Genomic DNA, 23431 nt, shown 5'->3' on the forward strand with positions numbered 1-23431 from the left:
CCATATCCGCCACAGATTCACCTGTACCTCCACACATATCATCTATTGCATCCTCTGTACCCAATGTGGCCTCCTCTATATTGGGGAGACAGGCCGCCTACTTGCGGAGCGTTTCAGAGAACACCTCTGGGACACCCGGACCAACCAACCCAACCACCCTGTAGCTCAACATTTCAATTCCCCCTCCCACTCCACCAAGGATATGCAGGTCTTTGGACTCCTCCATCGTCAGACCACAGCGAAACGACGGTTGGAGGAAGAACGCCTCATCTTCCGGCTAGGAACCCTCCAACCACAAGGGATGAACTCGGATTTCACCAGTTTCCTCATTTCCCCTCCCCCCAGCCTGTCTCAGTCAAATCCATCAAATTCAGCACCGCCTCCCTAACCTGCAATCTTCTTCTTCCCGACCTCTCCGCCCCCACCCCAATCTGTCCTATCACCCTCACCTTGACCTTTTTCCACCTATCACATTTCCGATGCCCCTCCCCCAAGTCCCTCCTCCCTACCTTTTATCTTAGCCTGCTGGACAAACTTTCCTCATTCCTGAAGAAGGGCTAATGCCCGAAACGTCGATTCTCCTGTTCCCTAGATGCTGCCTGACCTGCTGCGCTTCTCCAGCAACACATTTCCATCTCTGATCTCCAGCATCTGCAGACCTCATTTTCTCTCCATAATGCTGGAGCCACACTAGGACTGGGCGGGGGTGCTGGTCCAATCCGGGCCTGTGCACTGCGACCCGGTGGGCCCGCTCGACCCGCACCCGGCCTACCTCAGCTTCCAGCTTCAGAAACCGCGGGAGCCATTGCTCCAAGAAGCTGATGAGCTGGCCTTCCTACTCCAGTTCAGGAAGCCCCACCAAACAGATGTTCTTCCAACGGCCTCGATTTTCAACGTCATTGACCTGCTCCTCCAAGGCCCACACTCGCTGTTCCAGGGCCTGAACACGACCCCCCGCTGAGGATTCCGCCGTGGTCTCAGAAGCCGTGGCTCGCTGCTCCGTCTCCCCGACACGCTGTCTGAGGCGCAGGATCTCCTGGTCATGCCTCTGCAGCCTGACCGAGAGCGATTCAAGCCTGGCCCGGGTCTCCTCCATCGAAGAATCGATCTTCTCTCGGAGTTTCACTGTGGCCACAGTTGTGTCTGTTGCTGCAGGGGGGGGGCGGGGGGTCCTGCCTGATGCAATCCTCGTGATCTCTTCCCTTTGATCATTTTCCTAACAATTTCAAACTGATACTAGATAGTTCTAGGGGTCAAGAAATGGTTATTTCCAGCACATTAAGTAATAAAGGGAGGTTTAGTGCCTCGCTTTGTCTGGGTTCTGGTGCAGAGTTCAGCAAAGCAGACCTACTAGGTCGGCCACATCTTGAATCCCCTCAGCTATAAATCTTGCCCTACAGTATATACCTATCCCTTTCCATCGCTAAAGTAAACATGTGGTCACTACCACCAAAGTGCTCACTTACATCCAAATCTAACACCTGGCCGGGTTCATTCCCCAGTACCAAATCCAATGTGGCCTCGTTCCTTGTTGGCCTGTTTACATACTGTATCAGGAAACCCTCCTGCGCACACTGGACCACAACTGACCCACCTAAAGTACTTGAACTATAGTATTCCCAGTTAATATTTGGAAAGTTAAAGACCCCATAACAACTACCCTGTCACTCTCACGCCTATGCAGAATCATCTTTGGAACTATCAGAGACCAATAGAAAACTCCCAACAGGGTGACCTCTCCTTTCCTGTTTTTAACCTCAGCCCATACTAATTGGTCAAACAGAATCTGGACATTGTCTAGGCAGAATAAGTTGACAGATAAAGTATGGAGAATTCACCATGTTTTACTGTTTGAGGAGGTTTCAAAAGATAATAACGCTGTAATAAGAACGATATCGGCTGCATGTGAGTTAGTGCCTGAGGCAAATACATTAAGGTTTTGGAATTTAAGGAGATAGCCTGGAAAAACCTATATTAAATATGGAAGAGTTAATCACAGTAATTTTGATGGGCATTAGATGTTGAAACCATGTATGAAGTCCTCAGAGGGATTATTCTTTTACAGACATTTAAAGATTTACCACCTTCTATATTAAGAACTTGTATTAAGAATTAAAGGGTTGGAAATGCTGGACAGGTAGCAGTAATGGCTAATGACAATGTAAATCAAAACCTTTTTTTGCATTAATTCGAAAAGGATAGAAAGTGGCAAAGTGAAAGACTCTCACAAGCACGTAGAATAATGTAAGTGAAGGTTTAGTTCCTAAATCAGAAAAATCAACTAGATTTTGTATTGACTACAGAAAGGTAAATACACTCACAAAAACAGATTTGTACAAAGTTCCATGGGTAGAATCCTGTATTGACAGGGTTGGTGATGCCTCATTGTTTTTTAAGATTGATTTATTGAAGGAATATTGGGAAGTGCTATTAACATTAACAATGTCACACCAAGTGGGCTATACCGATAATGAGTGATGCCATTGGGTGAAAGAATGCCTTAGCTACATCCCAAAGGTTTATAAATCAAATCGGAGCTGAAGTCTGTATCGTTTATTTAGATGAAGTTGTCAGATATAGCAACACATGGGCAGAGCATGTGAGACAAGTAAAAGATCTGTCCAAGTAATTGTAGCTGGCTGGCTCAGTGATAAATTTAACCAAAGGTGAATTTATAAAAACAAGAGTATTTTACCTGCAGTATTCTAAGATAAGGACAGGTGTTGCCAAGAACAGTGAAAACCTGTTCCTAGAAAGAAATGAGATAGCATGAGGTATTTAGGAATGTATACATAATTTGCATCACCTGTACCTTTGTCACATTTGCAAAGGAAACAAACAGAAGTGGTATGTTAGTGAAATGTTGGGCTGCTTCTGAGAAGCTGAAGGCAATCCTAGCAAATGAACCAGTATTGGCATCCCCGAATTTTCAAGACCTTGCAAAATGGTGATTGGTCAGTGACTTGGATCGATGCAGTCCTGTCTGATGATCAGCCAGGAGAAGCCAGTGGGTTACTTTTCTAAGAAACTAAGTCAGTATCAGAGGAAATACTCTCCCATAGCAAAATAAACTTTGGGAATATTATTGACTTTTCAATAGCTTGAAGCCTAAGACTGACATAGACATGACAACGATTAGTCTACACCGATCACAACCAATTGGCATTCATTGAAAAGTTTGAAACTCAAACTGCAAGACTATGCAGGGGGTGTTTTATTTCAAACAATTAATATTACAATTATTCACATTGCTGTTACCAACAGCGCAATTGTGATCATTTCCCCAAGTGGAAAATGATGGTATAAGTTGTGTTTAACAAATGACGAAAGATTGAAGGACATTGTATAAGGTGGAGGGTGGGTGGGGACAGAAAGGATGAGTGGATTCTGATAAAGGAAATACTTCAGGTGCTGGAAATCTAAAATACAATCAGAAATTTCTGGAGAAACTCTGTAGGTCTGGCAGCATTTGTGGATAGAGAAACAGAACATAGAACATAACAGTGCAGTACAGGCCCTTCAGCCCTCGAAGCTGCATTGACCTGTGGAACCCATCTGAAGCTCATCGAACCTACACTATTCCATTCTTGTCCATATGCCTATCCAATGACCATTTAAATGCCTTTAATGTTGGTGAGTCTACTACTATTGCAGGCAGTGTGTTCCATATCCCACTACTCTCTGAGTAAAGAGAGTACTTCTGACATCTGTCCTATATCTATCACCCCTCAATTTAAAGCTATGTCCCCTTGTGCTAGCCATCATCACCTGAGGAAAAAGGCTCTCACTGTCCAACCAACTAGCCCTCTGATTATCTTCTCTGTCTCAATTAAGTCGCTCCTCAACCTTCTTCTCTTGAATGAAGACAGCCTCAAGTTCCTCAGCCTTTCCTCGTAAGACTTTCCCTCCATACCAGGCAACATCCTAGTAAATCTCCTCCGAACCCTTTCCAATGTTTCCACATCTTTCCAATAATGTGGTGACCAGAACTGTATGCAATACTTCATAATGCGGCCGCACCAGAGCTTTGTACAGCTGCACCATGATCTCATGGTTCCGAACCTCAATTCCTCTATCAATAAATGTTAACACACAATATGGCTTCTTAACAATCCTATCAACTTGAGTGGCAACTTTCAAGGATCTATGCACCTGGGCACCGAGATCCCTCTGCTCATCTACACTACCAAGAATCTCACCATTATCCCAGTACTCTGCAATCCTGTTACTCAAGCCCAAGTGAATCAACTCACACTTTTCCATATAAAACTCCATTTGCCACCTCTCAGCCCAGCTCTGCAGCTTATCCATGTCCCCCTGTAACCAACAACATCCTTCGTCACTGTCTACAACTCTACTGACCTTAATGTCATCCGCAAATTTACTAACCTTACCTTCTACACTGTCATCCAGGTAATTTATAAAAATGACAAACAACAGTGAACCCAAAATAGATCCTTGTGGTACCCCAGTAGTAACTGAACTCCAGGATAAATATTTTCCATCAACCACCACCCTCTGTCTTCTTTCAGCTCGCCAATTTCTGATTCAAACCGCTAAATCACCCTCAGTCCCATGCCTCCTTATTTTGTGCAATAGCTTACAGTGGGGAACCTTATCAAACACCTAACTGAAATCCATATACACCTCATCAACCATTTTCCCTCATCCATCTGTTTGGTCACCTTCACAAACAACTCAATAAGTTTGTGAAGCACAAAACCGTGCTGACTATCCCTAATCAGCTTGTTCCTTTCTAGATGGTTATAAATCCGATCTCTTACCCTCCTTTCTAACACTTTACCCACAACCAAAGTAAGGCTTACAGGTCTATAATTTCCAAGATTGTCTCTACTCCACTTCTTGAACAAGGGAACATTGGTGACATAAAGATCAAAATCAAGGCTCTGCAATCTCCTTCCTGGCTTCCCAGAGAATCCAGCCCAGGGGATTTATCTATTTTTACACTTACCAGAATTGTTAACATCTCCTTCTTATGCACCTCAATCCCATCTAGTCTAGTAGCATGTATATCAGTATTCTCCTTGACCGCATTGTCTTTATGGTGAATACTGACAAAAAGTATTCTTTTAGCGCTTCCCCATCTCCTCTGACTCCATGCACAACTTCCCCATACTATCCTTTCATTTGCCCTAATCTTATTCTAGCCATTCTTTTATTCCTAATATAGCTATAGAAAGTTTAGGGTTTTCCTTGGTCCTATTCATCAATGACTTCTCATGTCCCCTCCTGGCTCTTCTTAGCTCTCTCTTTAGGTCTTTCCTGGCTAACTTGTAACTCTCAACCACCCTAACTGAGCCTTCACATCTCATCATAACATAAGCCTTCTTCTTCCTCTTGACAAAAGATTCAACTTCCCTAGTAAACCACGGCTCCCTTTTTTGACAACTTCCTCTCTTACTTACCAAGGACCCGCAGTAACTGATCCTTGAATAAGCTCCACATTTCAATTGTGCCCATCTGCTGCAGTTTCCTTCCCCGTTCTATGCATCCTAAATCTTGCCTAATTGCATTGAAATTGCCTTTCCCCTAGCTATAAATTTTGCCCTACAGTATGTACCTATCCCTTTCCATTGCTCAAGTAAACATAACCAAATTGTGGTCACTATCACAAAGTGCTCACCTACGTCCAATCTAACACTTGGCCAGATTCATTACCCAGTACCAAATCTAATGTGGCCTCGCCCCTTGTTGGCCTGTCTACATACTGTGTCAGGAAACCCTCCTGCACATATTGGACAAACACTGACCCACCTAAAGTACTTTAACTATAACTTTCCAAATATCGAATGGGAATACTAAAGTCCCCCATAACAACTCCCCTGTCACTCTCACTCCTATCGAGGATCATCTTTGCTGTCCTTTCCTCTACATCTCTGGAACTACTTGGAGGCCTCTCGAAAACTCCCAACTCTCTCCTTTCCTGTTTCTAATTTCAGCCCATACTACCTCAGTAGAGGAGTCCTCAAACGTCCTTTCTGTAACAGATCTTGACTAACAGTGCCACACCTCTCCCTCTTTTACCATTTTCTCTGTTCTTACTGAAACATCTAAATCCCAGATGTAATAACCATTCCTGTCTATGTTCTATCCATGTCCCTATCCACTGGGCGGCACAGTGGCTTAGTGGTTACACTGCTGCCTCACAGCACCAGGGACCCAGGTTTGATTCCAACCTTGGGCACCTGTCTGTGTGGAGTTTGCACATTCTCCCCGTGTCTGCGTGGGTTTCCTCTGGGTGCTCTGGTTTCCTCCCACAGTCCAAAGATGTGCAGGTCAGGTGAATTAGCCACACTAAATTGCCCGTAATGTTAGGTGCATTAGTCAGAGGGAAGTGGGTCTGGGTGGGTTGCTCTTCGGAGGGTCGATTAGGGCCGAAGGGCCTGTTTCCACATTGTAGGGAATCTAATCTAATCTAAATGACCACAACATGGGTACCAACCCACGCTGCAAGTTCAGCCACCTTATTTCGGATGCTCCTGATGTTGAAGTAGACACACTTCAAACCAACTTCTTGCAATCTTGAAATCTTAGTTCTGACTCCACTACTCTCATTTTTCCGTATACTCAAATTACAATTTTGGTTCCCATCCCCCTGCTGAATTAGTTTAAAACCTCCCCCCCACAAAAAGCATTAGCAAATTTCCCCCCCCCCCCCCCCTCCTCAGGATATTGGTACCCCTCTGGTTCAGGTGAAGTACAGTTAGTTAATGTACTAACTGAGCTGTGCATCTGGCGAAGTAGTGAAAACTGGAGCAGGGAGCAAACTCTTGGCATGCAAAAGAAACACAAATCTTATAACCTGGTGTTAATGAACTATAGCCTGGTGTTAATGAACTATAGCCTGGTGTTAATGAACTGTGGTTCCCAGTTGTCGTACCCTCCACCCACAACATTAATGACTTTTTTCCCCCTTTAGTTATAACAACCTGTTCAGTTGTGTTGTGACACACTTCTGGAGTTGGAACTTTTTAGATCTGAAGTAGGGACACCATTACTGTGCCATAAGAGACTTCTCACCACTTCCTTCGTTTGTCCATGTGTGAATAAGGATTTAAAAAGAGGGTATTAGACTTTAACTGGTAGAGTCTTTTGTTGATAGTTCATAGCTGATCATGATTATAATTTACACATTTGTAATGAACAGTGGTTTTCCTTGAGTCCAGCAACCTGCTCACTGTTTCCTGTTAACTTGATTCCAACGATAGACAAACTGGGACTTTTGATTAGATCATTAACTTTTCCAATGACGCTGGGAGTAATGGGGCTTAGTGCACTTTCCCAAGTGGAACATGACAGTTGCCATTTTCGTATAGGAATGATTAGATTGGATTCCCTACAGTGTGGAAACAAGCCCTTCGGCCCAACAAGTCCACACCAACCCTCTGAAGAGCAACCCACCCAGACCCATTTCCCTCTGACTAAAGCACCTAATGTTATGGGCAATTTATCATGGCCAATTCACCTGACCTGCACATCTTTGGATTGTTGGAGGAAGCCGTAGCACCCGGAGGAAACCCACGGACACACGGGGAGAACGTGCAAGCTCCACACAGACAGTCACCCAAGGGTGGAATCGAACCTGGGTCCCTGGCACTATGAGGCAGCAGTGGTAACCACTGAGCCACCATGCCGCCCAATGTCTGCTTCTTTTAAAAAAAGGTTTCCAATCATTGACTTGCCACCACACTGACACGCACTTTCTCATCAAATCCTCATTCTACAAGCTTATTTATTTCTGCCTTTCACATATTTCTAAAAAAATGTATTCATTTGTGGGATGTGGGCGGCCAGCATTTATTGCCCATCCCTAGTTGCCCCTTGAGAAGGCGGGGGTGAGCTGCCTTCTTGAACCACTGCAGTCCACTGTTGTGGACTGACCCACAATGCCCTTAGCAAGGGAATTCCAGGATGTTGACCCAGTGACAGTGAAGGAACGGCAATATACTTCCAACTCAAGACAGTGAATGGCTTGGAGAAGAACTCGCAGAGGGTGGTGTTCCCATGTATCTGCTGTCCTTGTCCTTCTAGATGGAAGTGGTCGTGGGTTTGGAAGGGCCGGTCTAAAGAAGCCTTGGTGAATGTCTGCCATGCACCTTGTCGATAGAACATACTGCTGCTACTGAGCATCGGTGGTAGAGAGAGAGTGGATGCTTGTGGATGTGGTGCTGATCAAGCAGCTGCTTTGTCCTGGATGGTGTCAAGCTTCTTGAGTGTTGTTGGAGCTGCCCCCATCCAGGCAGGCGAGGATTATTCCATCAATGGCATTATATCCTGAACACATTCAGCCTTACATGCTTTCTCACACACTCTTCTCTTACTGTACCCCAGCCCTCCAACATTTCTGCTCATCTGTCAGAAACCCTTCAGATTCTCATTAAGTGCCTGAGATAAACTAACCCCACACTGATGTTGATATCTGCCTGGGGCTGCTTCTACAGAACACAGACTCTCAACCCTTAGCTCATTGTCTCAGGATAGAAGGTTAGTCATTTATAACTGTGTAACGCTGATGTAATGTCACACCATTTCTAAGTGGAGAGCTATGATGCTTTCTCGTAACTATATTAAAGGCTGAGATCAATAGGTTTTGGGGACAAAAGGAATTGAGGGACATAGAAGATTGGGCAACCAGTTGGAGTGCAGGAACATATCAACCTAGATTCTATTGAATGGCAATGCAGCCGTGAGGGCCTGACTGAATTACTCCTGCTCCTATTCCTCATATTTATGTGATTCTCTCACATGTTCCATCGTTATCATTGTCTCAAACCCCCCCTTTGAGAATCACATGCACAATTTGCCTCTTTTTTCCCTCTCACACAGACTGTCTCACTTGTCACCTCTTTCACTCTCATTCCTTTGTTTGCTTTTGTAGTCCCTCCGACTCTCATATTCTCTCGGCTTCCCTCAACACTCAGCACATTGCCGGTCTTTCTCACAGCCTCTCGGTCCCCCACAGGGAACGTAGGGGTAAACAGCAATCTGCAAGCTCAGGCAGTGAAGTACCACCTGGTTTTAACCTCAGGGTCCCCAGCACACCCCTGTTAGCTCAACACAATTGCCTGTTAATGATCAGGAGAAAGTAAGGACTGCAGATGCTGAAGTGGTGCTGGTAAAGCACAGTGGGTCAGGCAGCATCCGAGGAGCGGAGAACCAAAACTCTATCGAGCATAAGCCCTTCATAAGGAATGAATCGATGTTTCAGGCATAAGCTCTTCATCAGTAATGAGGCTCAGTCCTGATGAAAGACTAATGCCCGAAACATTTATTCTCCTGCTTCTCGATGATGCCTGAATTGCTGTGCTTTTCCAGCACCACCCTCTCGACCCTGTTAATGATCAGCCAATCTCATTGGGTGACATGTCACCTGACCTCAGCTACATGATTTCCCCCAGCCAGCCTTTGAGTGTTTAGGTAATCATGTAAACCCAGAGGAAATCTTTAATAGTTATAATCCATTAACGAGAACCAAATCAAAAGCTGAGTGGATTGTATTTGATAAATGGATGTACAGAAATGTAATAGCCAAATGTTTCCTTAACTCATTGTACACATATTACAGTGTTTGTAGGGCTGCTCATTGTATTAAATATATATTTGGGCGGCACGGTGGCACAGTGGTTAGCACTGTTGCCTCACAGCGCCAGAGACCCGGGTTCAATTCCCGCCTCAGGCGACTGACTGTGTGGAGTTTGCACGTTCTCCCCGTGTCTGCGTGGGTTTCCTCCGGGTGCTCCGGTTTCCTCCCACAGTCCAAAGATGTGCAGGTAAGGTGAATTGGCCATGCTAAATTAGGTAAAGGGTAAATGTAGGGGTATGGGTGGGTTGCACTTCGGCGGGTCGGTGTGGACTTGTTGGGCCGAAGGGCCTGTTTCCACACTGTAATGTAATCTAATCTAATCTAATCTAATTACTAAATCAAAATAAAATGCTAGAGTTACACTCTGACTGTGTCTTTGATCTGAGCTAAATGGATTGTAAGAGTGGTACAACTTTCCCTTAGAGCAGGAAAAAAATGATGAAGAGCCATCTAGTCTCAAAACATTAGCTTGCTCTCACTTCTTATGCTGCCTGACTCGCTGAGATTTTCAGTGTTTTTTTTGTTTTCAGCTCAAAAGGAAGATCTGTCAGATGGAATTGTGGTAATGTTACTGAATTTTATTTCGAAACAAGACTTCATAACAGCTGGAGGAATTCATGTTCAAATTAATTAATAAAAATCTAAAATGATATTTACATCAGAAGCAGTTCAGAGAAGATTCACTGGGTTGATTCGGAGGATGAAGGGATTGTCATATAAGGGAAGACTGGATCCACACTCGATATAGACTTTTGAAGAATGTGAAATGAGCTTAGAGTCATAAAGTCATACAGCACAGAAACAGACCAACCAGTTTGGTCCAACCAGTCCATGCCAACATTTGTGTGTGTATGTGTGTGTGTGTGTGTATGTTTGTGTGTGGGGGGGTGGTGAGGTGGGGGTAGAGACTAGAAGTTGGACAGGGAATCAAAAAATTAGGGGCTCCCATTTAAAACAGAGATGAGAGAAACGTCCTCTCTCACAGAGTGCTAATCGTTGGAATCATTTTCCAAAGAGATTGGTGGAGGTTGAATCCTTGAAGTTGTTCAAGGCCGCATTTGACAGAATTTTGATTGATGAGGGAGTCACGTGGGAAAGTGGAAGTATGGTCACAATCAGACCACAGAAAATGGCGGAGCAGGCTTGATGGGTTCAAAGGCCTATTCCTCCTCCTATTTCTTATGATCTTATTAAAAAGGAAAGTTAATCTCAGTTTTGATGACCACAAAACTCCTTAAGTGTTGTATAAAGGAAACCCAATGTTGTTACATGGTCTTGCTAACATGTGAGTCCAGACCTACATCAATGAGGGTAAGTATTAAGTGCCCTCTGATAAAACAAGGTGACTCATCACCACCTTCTCAACAGCAATTAAAAATTGGCAGTAAATTCAGGCCTTGCCAGCTGTGCCTACATCCCAAGAACATTTTTATTTTAAACAAATGGATTCATTCTCAGCGTAGGAGTAAGGCCAACACCTATTGCCCGTGCCTGGCTTTGCACATGGTCCTTCACAGGGGAGTAAAGAGTCAACTACAATGATATAATAAATGGGCCACATTCCCTCAGGATGTTAGAATTCCTCTCTAGAAACAGTGGACATTTTAATGAGAATCTTCATGGTCACTTTTACAGATACGTGTTGTGTTACTTCAAGACTATTTTTTAAAACTTTTGGTTTAAAAACTGATTTCTCATTCCTAAAGTTGCCGATGGTGGGATTTGCACTGAATTCCTCTGGATCATTGGTTACATAACAAAGCCACTGCACAATCATTTACATTCATGTGTGGGGACATTTGATGATGGGATCACCCATCTGCAGCTTATAGAAATATAGAATATAGGAGCAGGAGTAGGCCATTCAGCCCTTCTAGCATGCTCTGCCATTCAATAGGATCATGGCTGATCATCCAACTCAGTCCCCTGTTCCTACTTTCTCCCCATACCCTTTGATCCTTGTAGCACCAAGAACTATATCTAACTCTCTCTTGAAAACATTCAATGTTTTGGCTTCAACCGCTTTACCACTTACTTTGGCTACTTTACCAACTCCACAATGACCTGTTCAACCAACCCACTGCATGTCTTCCATCTCGACCGCCCATATGGAGCAGCTTTCCTGCTTTCACCAGCTAACATCCTTTGGAGTTAGGAATGAGAAACACTGAAAAGCCCCTTATGATAACCTCCATATATTGAATGCCAGACTCTGAGCTACATAGGTGGCCGTGATTGTTGTTAAATAGATTCAGGATAAGCTAGGGCCCTTGTGCAGCTGACCCCATCTGCTGGCACCTCAGTCCACATCGCTGAAGCACTTTTGGATTGATGCAACAATCTGCACTCTCTGGAGAGTGACCCCTCTGTAGACTAAGTGGCTTTGAATAAGAAAATTATTTTCTTTTGAACAGGTTTTGTGATTGATTATTGCAAAGTCTTAACCACTATAAGCCTGTGTTAACCCAAGAGTCCGGTATTAATCTAGTTTCAACTCTCTCTGTCAGGACATGATGCGTATTTCCTGCTCTCACACATCTACACTGTTTTGACAGTACTCACATGGACAGGTAGCAGAAAATATTTACATCAAACATGTCTTAGATGCATGTCTGAATGTTAAATATCTCCCCTTTCAGCTCGTCCTAACTTAGTTTTGCAAATTCTCTCACAAACAGGCACAAACTATTTGTAGGACCCTATTTTAACTTTATGAGTGTACTTTGAGTGAATTGAAGTAGCACACGGGCTATCGCACAAACATCTAAATCCTCGCTCACTCTCTCTCTCTCACATATACATGCAGATCATGCTGTTTCTCATACACACATATACATACACACCCAAGCACCAGTCCTCACCAACAGTGTTAAATAACATGTTACAATCTATAAGCATGAGCTGTTTTTACTTTGGAAAGGTCTGCACAGTCTCCATTTTCCACAAATTACAAATTAAATCTTCCTACATATTTACTCTGGTTCGACCCTATTCAATACTCTCAGATTTCCCAGCTAATTGACAAGTTGGATCACTTCTGAAGTAACAAGGGTGTCCAGTGTTCAATGAGATTCTCAATGAACTGTCCTAGTCACCACTATTAAGTCTGAATAACTCACTCCACAGTGCATATCGAGGGTCTGGAGCGGCCTGCCTGGGCATTGGGTGGAGGCCGGCTCAGTTGAGGCACTCAAGAGGATGTTGGATGATCATTTAAATAGATTTAAATTAAAACAACAAATCAACGTGCCCAGAGAGCCATGTCGACACAGTAGGCATCTGAACAGTAGCAGTTCTGCGATTCTGTGTGGGAACGATGAGCTGCATTTATTCCAGATCCTATTGAACATTCCGCCAAAGAATATCAAAAGGAATAGAGAATGAGGTGTTTCACCACAATTTCTACAATGTTCTTACTTCCATTTACCTTTCAGTTTTTAACAGGTGAACACTGCACATATCAGACTGGAGCTGTTACGATAAGGATCACTGAATTTTAGCTAAACTGAAATTAACACAACAGGGAGAATGGGAAGCCCCCCAGTACAGCATTTATTTCATTAATTCATGAGCTGTGGGCATTGCTGGCTCAGCCAGTCCCTACTTTCCCTGGAGCTGCCTTCTTGTGCACAGTTTTGGTTTCCTTATTTGAGGTACAATGTTCTGGCTATTGAGGGAGTATAGAAAGTTCACCAAATTGATTCCTGGGATGGCAGGACTGAAGTATGGGAGAGATTGGATCAGTTAGGATCTATCGACCGGAGTTTAGGAGAATGGTTTGGGGAGGGTGGGGGTAATGCAGAATCTCTCACAGAAAGCTATAAAATTCTAACAGGCTTAGGCAGGATCGATGAGGTAAGGATATTCCCGATGACAAGGAAGACCAGAACCAAGGGTCACCATTTAAGGAGGCCATTTAGGACTGAGATCAAGAGAAGTTTCTTCACCCAGGGAGTGGGGAGCCTGTGGAATTCTCTGCCATAGGAATCCGTTGAGGCCAAAACATTGACTGTTTTCAAGGAGTTAAGGGGATCAACGGGTATAGGGAGAAAGTAGGAGACTGAGTTGGGTGATCAGCCATGATCCATTGAATGGCAGAGCTGGCTCGAAGGGCCGTATGGCCTACGACTGCTCCTATATTCTGTGTTTCAATGTTTCTTGAACCACTGCAGCCCTTGTGCTGTAGGTAGACCCACAATGTCATTAGGAAGGGAGTTCTAATATTTTGACCCCATTACACTGAAGGAACTCTGCAACTATTCCTCCAAGTCACTCACCATCCCAACTTGGAAATATATCACTGTTCTTGCAGTGCCCTTGGGTCAACCTGGCCCTCCCTCTCTCGCATTGACCAACCAACTCTAATTTAAGGTTCTCATTCTTATGATTAAATCCTGTCATATCCTTGTCTTTATCTTCATTCTGCACCTCTAACACCAGGCTCTTCGACACGTCCTGCCTTTGTTATCCGTACCATTACCTACGCATGTCCTGGAATATCTTCCCAAAACCTTTCCACCTCTTTCCTTAATACACTCCATAAAATTAGCTCTGACAAAACTTCATTCGACTCTGATGAAATCGGGGGAGATGGTGATCTGGTGGTATTATGGCTGGACTGTTAATCCAGAGACCCTGGTAATGTCCTGGAAACCCAGGTTTGAATCGTACCATGGCCGATGGTGGAATTTGAATTCAATAACAAAATCTGGAATTAAGAGCCTAATGACAGTTGTGAAGCTGTTTCTGGTTGTTTGAGAACCCATCTGGTTCACTAGTCCCTTTTAGGGAAGGACATTGCCATCCTTACCTGGTCTGGTCTACATGTGAATCCAGGCCCACAGCCCCTTGGGCAATTAATGCTGAAAGAATAATTTAAAAAAAACTCTCCAATTCTTTATCCTTGGCTCCCTTTTCGTCCTTTGTGTTCCTGAACCCAAATGAGAAGGTCCTAGGATGTCTATTTGGGTGAATGACACTTAGATATAAATCAGGTTACTGCTGGTGCCGGTTAACTATTGATTTATGTGGGGAAACACTGCCACCTACTGGCTGATGAAGAAAAACGATTCTAAATTCCATTTCCACTTCCATACAAAATGATGACCCTGCCAGTAAAGCCCATTTCTGTGTCTTGCAGAGCTGTACCCCAGCCTGAGTGATCAAACTAAAAATGTAGGATTTCTACTTATATAGCACTGTTCAGGCTCTGAGGATCTCGGGATTAGAGTGGTGCTGGAAAAGCACAGCAGTTCAGGCAGCATCCGAGGAGCAGGAAAATCGACGTTTCGGGCAAAAGCCCTTCTTTCCTGATGAAGGGCTTTTGCCCGAAACGTCGATTTCCCTGCTCCTCGGATGCTGCCTGAACTGCTGTGCTTTTCTAGCACCACTCTAATCCAGAATCTGGTTTCCAGCATCTGCAGTCATTTTTACCCTCTGAGGATCTCCCAAAACACTTTACAGAAAATGAAGTTTGGATTAGAAACTGGCTTTCTGTAAGAAGGCAGCAAGTCGTGATTGATGGAAAATATTCAGCCTGCGGTCCGGTTACTGTTTTATAACCACTGCTGTTTGTCATTTTTATAAATGACTTAGACGCAGGCATTAGTGGATGGATTAGTAAGTTTGCAGATGACACTAAAGTCGGTGGAGTAGTGGACAGTGTGGAAGAATGTTGCAAGTTGCAGGGGGACTTGGATATTGGGCTGAGAGGCATCAAATGGAGTTCAATGCACATAAATGTGAGGTGATGCACTTTGAGAAGAGTAACAGGATGGCAGAACGAAGGCAATGGAAAGATTCTTGGTAGTATGGATGTGCAGAGGGATCTTGGAGTCCATGTACATAGATCCCTGAAAGTTGCCACCAAGGTTGATAGTGCTGGTAAGAAGGCATACGGTGTGTTAGGTTTTATTGGTAGAGGGATTGAGTTCTGGAGCCGTAATGTCATGCTGCAATTATACAAAATGCTAGTGTGGCCACACTTGGAATATTGTGTACAGTTCTGGTTGCCCTATTACAGGAAGGATGGGGAAGCATTGGAAAAGGTGCAGAGGAGATTTACCAGGATGTTGTCTGGTCGGGAGGGAAGGTCTTATGAGGAAAGGCTGAGAGACTTGGATCTGTTCTCATTGGAAAGAAGAAGGCTAAGAGGGGACTTGATAGAGACATACAAGATGATCAGAGGATTAAATAGGGTAGACAGTGAAAGTCTTTTTCCTAGGATGATGACGTCAACGTGTACGAGGGGGCATAACTACAAATTGAGTGGTGATAGATTTAAGAAATGTCAGAGGCAGGTTCTTTACTCAGAGAGTGGTAAGGGCGTGGAATACTCTACCTGCTAATGTTGTTAACTCAGCCACATTAGGGGCATTTAAACAATCCTTGGATAAGCACATGGATGATGATGGGATAGTGTAGGGGATAGGCTTAGATTAGTTCACAGGTCGGCGCAGCATCGAGGGCCAAAGGGCCTGTTCTGTGCAGTATTGTTCTGTGTTCTATGAAGTGTGTTTGAAATAACTGTCGCGATGCTGCAAAACCAGTAGCAAGCAGGACACAGACAATCTCCCACAAACAGGGATGTGAGAATTTGTTTATTACTCACTGTGGGTGTGGGCTTTACTGGCAGGGTCAACATTTATTACCCATCTCTTGGACCACTGCAATCATTTGGTGCAAATACCCCCTCAATACCGTTAGGGAGTGAGTTCCAGGATATGGACACAACTGAAGGAACGAAGATATATTTCCAAGACAGGATGGTGAGTGGCTTGGAGGGGAACTTGAAGGGGGTAATGTTCCTGTAAATCTGCTGCCCTTGTCCTTCTGGATGTTAGTGCTGACAGGTTTGCTGTTGGATTTAACAATGTTGATTCAGGAATGAAAAATGGCCGAAACAACAGGGAGAACTCAACAAAGTAACACGACAGGTTCACTTAATTCAAGGTGTCAGGTTAGCATCTTACCTGAAAGACAGCACATTGGACAGTGCAGCACTCCCTCAGCGAAGCACTGAGAGGGTCAACTTTTTTTTTAAACATCTGCACTCAGGCTGGGATTTGAAACTGTGGCTCAGAGACTGGAGTGTTATCCGGTGAGACACAGGTATGTCACATAATTAAGATTCACCTTTGCACACAGCCTCCCACCAAAGCTAGCATTACTAAGATGTGGAGTAGCATTCACAGACTGGACTGTACCTTCTCGTATTGCAGTGCACGGAGCTCCCTCTTCATGTTCCAGTCGGATCTCCTTCAGTGCCACCAGGTTTTCGGTTAATTTGCTTCTACCCTTAAACACTGTGGCATAAGTTCCCTGGAAGAATAAGGTAGACCTGCTGAGGAAACTGGAGAAAATGCACTCAAACTGCCTCGAGCAAGAGACATTTACTCAAACGGTACCAGAGGAGAGATTTCAGTTACAAGAAAAAACTGGAAACGTCAGAATTGGTTTCCCTCGAGCCAAAAAAAGGTTATGAGGAGATTTAGAGGAGGTGTTAGAAATTATGAAGGGATTTTGTGGATTAGATAGGGACAGTCTGTTCCCACCAGCAGGAGGGCTAGTAACCAGAGGATACCGATTGAAGTAATTGGTGAAAGAGTGAGAAGGAGTTAGAGGATGGCATGGTGGCTCAGTGGTTAGCATTGTTGCCTCACAGCGCCAGGGACCTGGTCAATTCTAACCTCGGGCAACTGTCTGTGTGGAGTTTGCACATTCTCCTGTCTCTGCGTGGGTTTCCTCCTACAATCCAAAGATGTGCAGTTTAGGTCGATTGTCCATGGGAAATTGCTCATGGTGATCAATGATATGTTGGTTAGGTGCATTAGTTAGGAGTAAATATAGGGGAATGGGTCTGGGTGGGATACTCTTCAGAGGGTCAGTGTGGACTGGTTGGGTTGAAGGGCCTGTTTCCACACTGTAGGGATCTATGAAAGGGAAGACAGGGATTCATTTTCTACACCGCTTTTTCTTAAGATCTGAAATGTATTTCTTGAAAGGGGGATAGACAGAGGTTCAATAGTGACTGTCAAAAGTGTATTGGATAAATAATTAAAAGTGAAAAACTACAGAGCAGTGGGAAATCATGGAATCATACAGTGCAGAAGAGCCGCTTTGGCCATCGCATCTACCCCAACATGTGAGAACCACCTGACCTTCAATCTAATCTGATTGACCCACACTTGGCCTACAATCTTGAATGTTATCACATCAGCGAGGTGCAGTGCTAACTGGATGGTTCATTGAAAGAGTCAGAACATAAGAGGCATGAATAGGGTGGGTAATCAAAGTCATTCTCGAGAGTAGGAATGTCAAATATTGGGAGCATAGGTTTAAGGTGAGAGGGGGAAACTTTAAAGGAAATACGAGAGGCAAGTTTCTTTTACCAGAGAGGGGTAAATGTCTGGAATGCTCTGTCGGGAAGTGATAGGAGCAGGTATGTTAGCAACATTTAAGAGACATTTAGACAGGCACGTGAACAGTACAAGTGCAAGAGGTAGATGGGACTGGTTGAGAACAGCATCTTGGTTCCTTTACTGTCCTAAGTGCTATGTTCTATAACAGCGAGACTGTGTGGAACAGTCTTGTTCTGCAGTGGATAATTCTATGATTGAATGAGATCGAACCAAACCACCAACCAAACAATTTACAAGCTGCCCCTAACCAATTCTTGACAGCACCTTCCAAACCCTCGACCTCTGCCACAATCAATGCAGCAGAGACGCATGGGAACACCTCCAGGCCACATTTTAAGGTTGTGGGCGGATTGTGGGGAGGAATAAGGGTCCTGTTATCACAATCCCAGGAAGATCGACATAATTCCTGAGGATATCCTACATAAACACTGCCTTTGTTGGTTAGGAGTGAGTTCAGTTTGAGATTACAAAGAATTGTTTGATTGTAGAGAACTTGAATATTGGTGAAATAATTTGCCTTTGTTGAAGCTTTTCATTTTGTAGTCATTTGGAAAGTTCACTAGAAATACCAAAGCAGAGGGAAACAACAGACAGAAACATGTTGATTCCCTCTACATGATTTGGAGATGCCAGTGTTGGACTGCAGTGTGATGTAACTGAAATCATACATTGAAAAATTGATTGTCTGTTAAGCCTTTCATCTGTATTCTAACAGATGTAAATTTTTGCTATAAATTCTGTCTGTTAGGATTGAGCCCTCCACTACCACCTGATGAAGGAGCGTCACTCCGAAAGCTAGTGTGCTTCCAATTAAACCTGTTGGACTATAACCTGGTGTTGTGAGATTTTTAACTTTGTATCCCTCTACATTGGCATTTTCATAATTTGTCCTGATGACAGCAAGACAATAAGCTTTGAAAAATATATCTTGTTTGGTTCTTGTAAGCATACAAGAAATTCCTCAAGATAAGAAAGTTCAAAGGCATTTACTGACATTCATAGAATTCTACAGTCTGAATGAGGCTATTCAGTCCATCAGACCTGGCCAGCTGTTTGGTAGTGCTATCCAATTAGTCTCATTCCCCTGCTTTTTCCTCATAGTCTGTAAGCCTTTTACCTTTAGATATTTGTCCAATTATTTTTGAAGATTACCATTGAATCTACTTCCATCAATATTTTGGGCAGGGTATTTAGTCCAGGTCATAATAATTTTAAAAGAAAATTTCCTCAAATTACCTCAGGTCTTTGGCCAGGCACCTTAAATCTCTGCTCTCTGGCTCTTGATAGGATAGAAATATACAATACAGTGCTAACTATTAATATATAAGTCTCACGGTCTAACAAAGTCACGGAAAATTCATTATGATACAAGTTTTGAGTGGAATATTTGTAGACAAGATGACAAATTTTGAAGAATCTATTCCAATCACTAGAATTTTTTTTCATCTTTCATTGAGACTATGTGAGAATCCATACCTTTCCTCGTTATTTCATTGAATTAGCCTCCACTATTTAATAAGGGTCACATGCCAAGGAACCACCTCTGACCGAATGGTCAAACATTGTTCAGTTGGAGATCATCACAGGAAGTGAAGACCTTCCTATGGGTGAATGATCAATGATTCATCCTCCTCTCCACTTGGATGACAGTTACAATATCTACGGTGCTGGGACAACAATAAGTTTGTCTCTGTTAGCTTATTGCTGGACAAGCAGGAGGCTGGAAGAACACAGCAAGCCAGGCAGCATCAGGAGGTGGAGACCTCTGTTACTTTCCCTGCAAAAGCCTTAGCTAGTTTTAACTCCCATCAATCGTTGAAGCTCAAGAAAGGCAAAAAAGGCCAGAATCTTTTCTTCATTTGTTCACAGAATGTGGGCCAGCACTTTTTGCCCATCCCTAACTGAATTAAGAGTCAGCCTTAAGAGTCAACTGTGGGTCTACTGGTCTGGAGTCATGTGTAGGCCAGAAAAGGCAAGGATGTCAGATTCCCTTCTCTAAATGAAATTAGTGAAGAAGATGATGGTTTTTAAGACAATGGCTACATGGTCACCACGGAATAGTTTTTTTTTAAAAATTGAACTGAATTTAAATTTCACCATCTGCCTCAGCAGGATTCAAACTTATGGCCCAGAACATTAACCTGGGGTTCTGGGCTGCATGCCCAGTGACGTTACAACTACACACCATCTCCACGATAAAAATCCACTTCTTACAGGTGAAGGAAAATCCCCCAGCCTGAAAATGAAAAGTGAGTGAGCGAGTCAGACAATTTATTGTCAATTCAGTGAACGTTCAACCTCACCTCACCCAATTTGTCCAATTTGACATAAGTCTCCAGCTTCCCAAAACCGATGTCCGACTACAAAGAAGGAAACACAAGTCAATTCAAATAGCTTCACCTGAGAAAACCATTTGTCCAATGTGAGCACTAGCAATGATTTTCTGTGGTCAAATGGTTAAAGTACAGTCACTGTTAATAACAACAAAATAAGCTCCTGCGACAAAGTAATTTGCTTTATTGTTGCTGCTTGAGGGATAAATATCAGTGAGGATACACCCTCCTGCTCTTCGTCGAATAGGACTAATGACATCTTTTATACCATAGGACACAGCTTGAATGTCTCAACTACAGGCCTGTGCCTCAAACAGTGTAACACTTAAGTCAGGAATCTCATCCTTGGATTTTGTGCTGCAGGGTGTTGTGTAGGACTTCAACCTACAACCGATCCATTGAGCCAAGACTGCCACCAAGCAGTACTCCAGAGTTATTAATTACAGAAATTAGAGTTTGCGTTGGTGATGCTAGTGCAGTGTTCAATTGTTTAATTGTTCTGTATTTGATTGTGTTAGCCTGAAACTGATCTATAATTACTGTGCTTGATTAATTGAGCTTGGGTGATGACTCAGAAGTAATGTAAACAGACAGCACGGAGGAACCTATTGGCTGAGAGAGGATAATTATTGGGGGCAGATATTTTGTGATTGCAGAGATGTTTAAAGTTTTATTACACACATGGAAACCAGTGACTGCTCATGCTGTCATCAAGCACAAAAACAGACCCCTCGGTCCAGTAAGTTCACACCAACTATGTTACCAAACTAAACTAATCCCACCTACCCGCTCATTGACCCAATTGATCAGGATCTCTTTGTAATCTTAGATCACCTCTTCACTGTCCAATATACCACCAAGTTTGGCCCATATCCCTCCAAACATTTCCTACTCATGAACTTTTCCAAATGCCCTTTAAACATTGTAACTGTACTCACACCCACCACTTCCTCTGGTAGTTCATTCCACACATGAAACACTCTCTGTGTAATACTGTTGCCTCTCAAGTCCTTTTTCAATCTTTGCCCACTCACCTGAAAAATATGACCCCTAGCTTTGAGCTCCCCTACCCTCGGGAAAAAGATCCTCGCTATTCACCTTATCTATGCTCCTCATGATTTTATAAACCTCAATAAAGTCACCCCTCAACCTCCTACACTCCAATAAAATAAGTCCCCAGCCTTTCCAGTCTATTTTTGTATGTCCAACTCCCCATTCCCAACAATATCCTGGTAAATATTTTCTGAACCCTTCCAGTTTAATAATCTCCTTCCTGTAACAGGGTGACCAAAACTGCACACAGGACTCAAGAAGAGGCCTCACCAGCATCCTGTACAACCTCAACGTGACATCCCAACTCAATGGCCTGAGCAATGAAGTCAAGCATGCTAAACACCTTCTTAACCATCTTATCTACCTGTGATGCAAACTTCAAAGAATTATATACTGAATCCCTGAGTCTCTCTGTTCTACAACACTACCCAGAGCTCTGCCATTAACTGTATATGTCCTGTGATAATTTGTTTTACCAAAATGCAACACCTCACATTTATCCAAATTAAACTCCATCTGCCACTCCTCAGCTCATTGACCCAATTGATCAGGATCTCTTTGTAATCTTAGATCACCTCTTCACTGTCCACTATACCACCAAGTTTGGTGTCACCTGCAAACTCACTAACCATGTCTCCTATATTCTCATCTGAATCATTTATATAAATGACAAACAAAAGTGGACCCAGCACCGATTCTTGTGGGACACTGGTCACAGGCCTCCTATTCAAAACACAACCCTCAACCCTCAGCCTCTGTCTCCTGCTGTAAGCTCTTCGCTGGTCTGAGACAAATCAGTGCATAAAATGTACAACAAACGGCAATAAAAGGGTTCTACCCACTTTATATCACCATGGGTATCTTTGAACCATTCCTGTTCACTATCCTGTGATCATCATGAACTGCGAGGAAAGAATATACTTCAGAAGATACTTTTTTAAAAAAAATCCATTTGTGGGTGTGGGCATCACTGGCTGGGCCAACATTTATTATCCATCCATAAGGGGAAATGGGCAGTTAAGAGTCACCTGTATTGCTGTGAGTCTGGAGTCACATGGAGGCCAGACTAGGTCAAGATGACAGTTTCCTTCCCTAAAGGGCATTAGTGAACCAAACAGGGTTTTCCCCCAACCACTGACAAATGATTTCATGGTCATCATTAATTCCAAATTTTTATTGAAGTCAAATTCCACTATCCGTCGTGGTAGGATTCAAACCTGGAGTATTACCTGGATCCCTGGATCAACAGCCTAGTGATAATATCACGAGACCATCACCTTCCTGAGAAGGAGAATGTGCTTTGATCACAGCAGCTGGGGAGGAGGCTCCCTAGACCATCCCAGTCAGTGCTGTTTATCTCAGGTACGGCTGGCATTGATCACACTGAAGATTTGAGAAGAAAGCTCAAGAGGATGAGCAACCCTCTCATCAAATTGACCAACAGTCTAACTAATGACTGCTGTGGAATGTGGATTTTGGACATTTTTAAAAACTGTTCACCCTTTGGCCTTTTACCTTCATGTTTTCACCTCCTTTATCTTTAACTGATTTCACCCTTTACTCTTAAAGCTTCTCTCTCATTCTCTTGCCTTTCTTTCTTTCTCTCTCCCTCTTATCTTTTCTTTATTTTATATGTGATTCCCTAGTAAGCATCATCCTTGACTAAGTGCCTGACGAAGGAGCAGCGCTCCGAAAGCTAGTGCTTCCAAATAAACCCGTTGGATTATAACCTGGTGTTGTGTGATTTTTAACTTTGTCCTTGGTCCAAGGCAGTGCAAAGAAGAAATATTGGCCTCAGATTTTCCTTGAGACAGCGAATGCAATCATATTTCTCTTGAGTGACATGCAATCTTAGATCAATGCATGGACCAGAACTGGACATTATCTCCTCCCACTGCCATTCTCTTTCATTGAAGGTGATTCAATGAATTATGTAATGTGTTTAAGTCACCACATGGTGGCAATGTGTACCACTGCTGTGAAATGGGTGTGACAGGAGATTGTGAGGTGAGTTTTGCCAA

The 23431-nt window shown here is 43.4% G+C and overlaps 1 protein-coding gene across 3 annotated transcripts in view; it reads right to left on the bottom strand.

Annotated features, from left to right (window-relative positions):
- Positions 1-23431, bottom strand: part of LOC122563048 (cyclin-dependent kinase 18-like) — a 150525-nt gene that overhangs the window by 68516 nt on the left and 58578 nt on the right. For all 3 annotated transcript variants that reach the window (XM_087973461.1, XM_043716381.2, XM_043716382.2), the window contains 2 exons: positions 20328-20384; positions 16810-16924 (listed from right to left, as the gene is read on the bottom strand). In XM_087973461.1, the coding sequence (XP_087829587.1) occupies positions 16810-16924; positions 20328-20384 (172 nt within the window). The remainder of the gene's footprint in view (positions 1-16809; positions 16925-20327; positions 20385-23431) is intronic.

This window comes from Chiloscyllium plagiosum, unplaced genomic scaffold, assembly GCF_037043375.1.
Source record: "Chiloscyllium plagiosum isolate Xiang-an unplaced genomic scaffold, Cpla_swu_hap1 HiC_scaffold_26, whole genome shotgun sequence".
Taxonomy (NCBI): Eukaryota; Metazoa; Chordata; class Chondrichthyes; order Orectolobiformes; family Hemiscylliidae; genus Chiloscyllium; species Chiloscyllium plagiosum.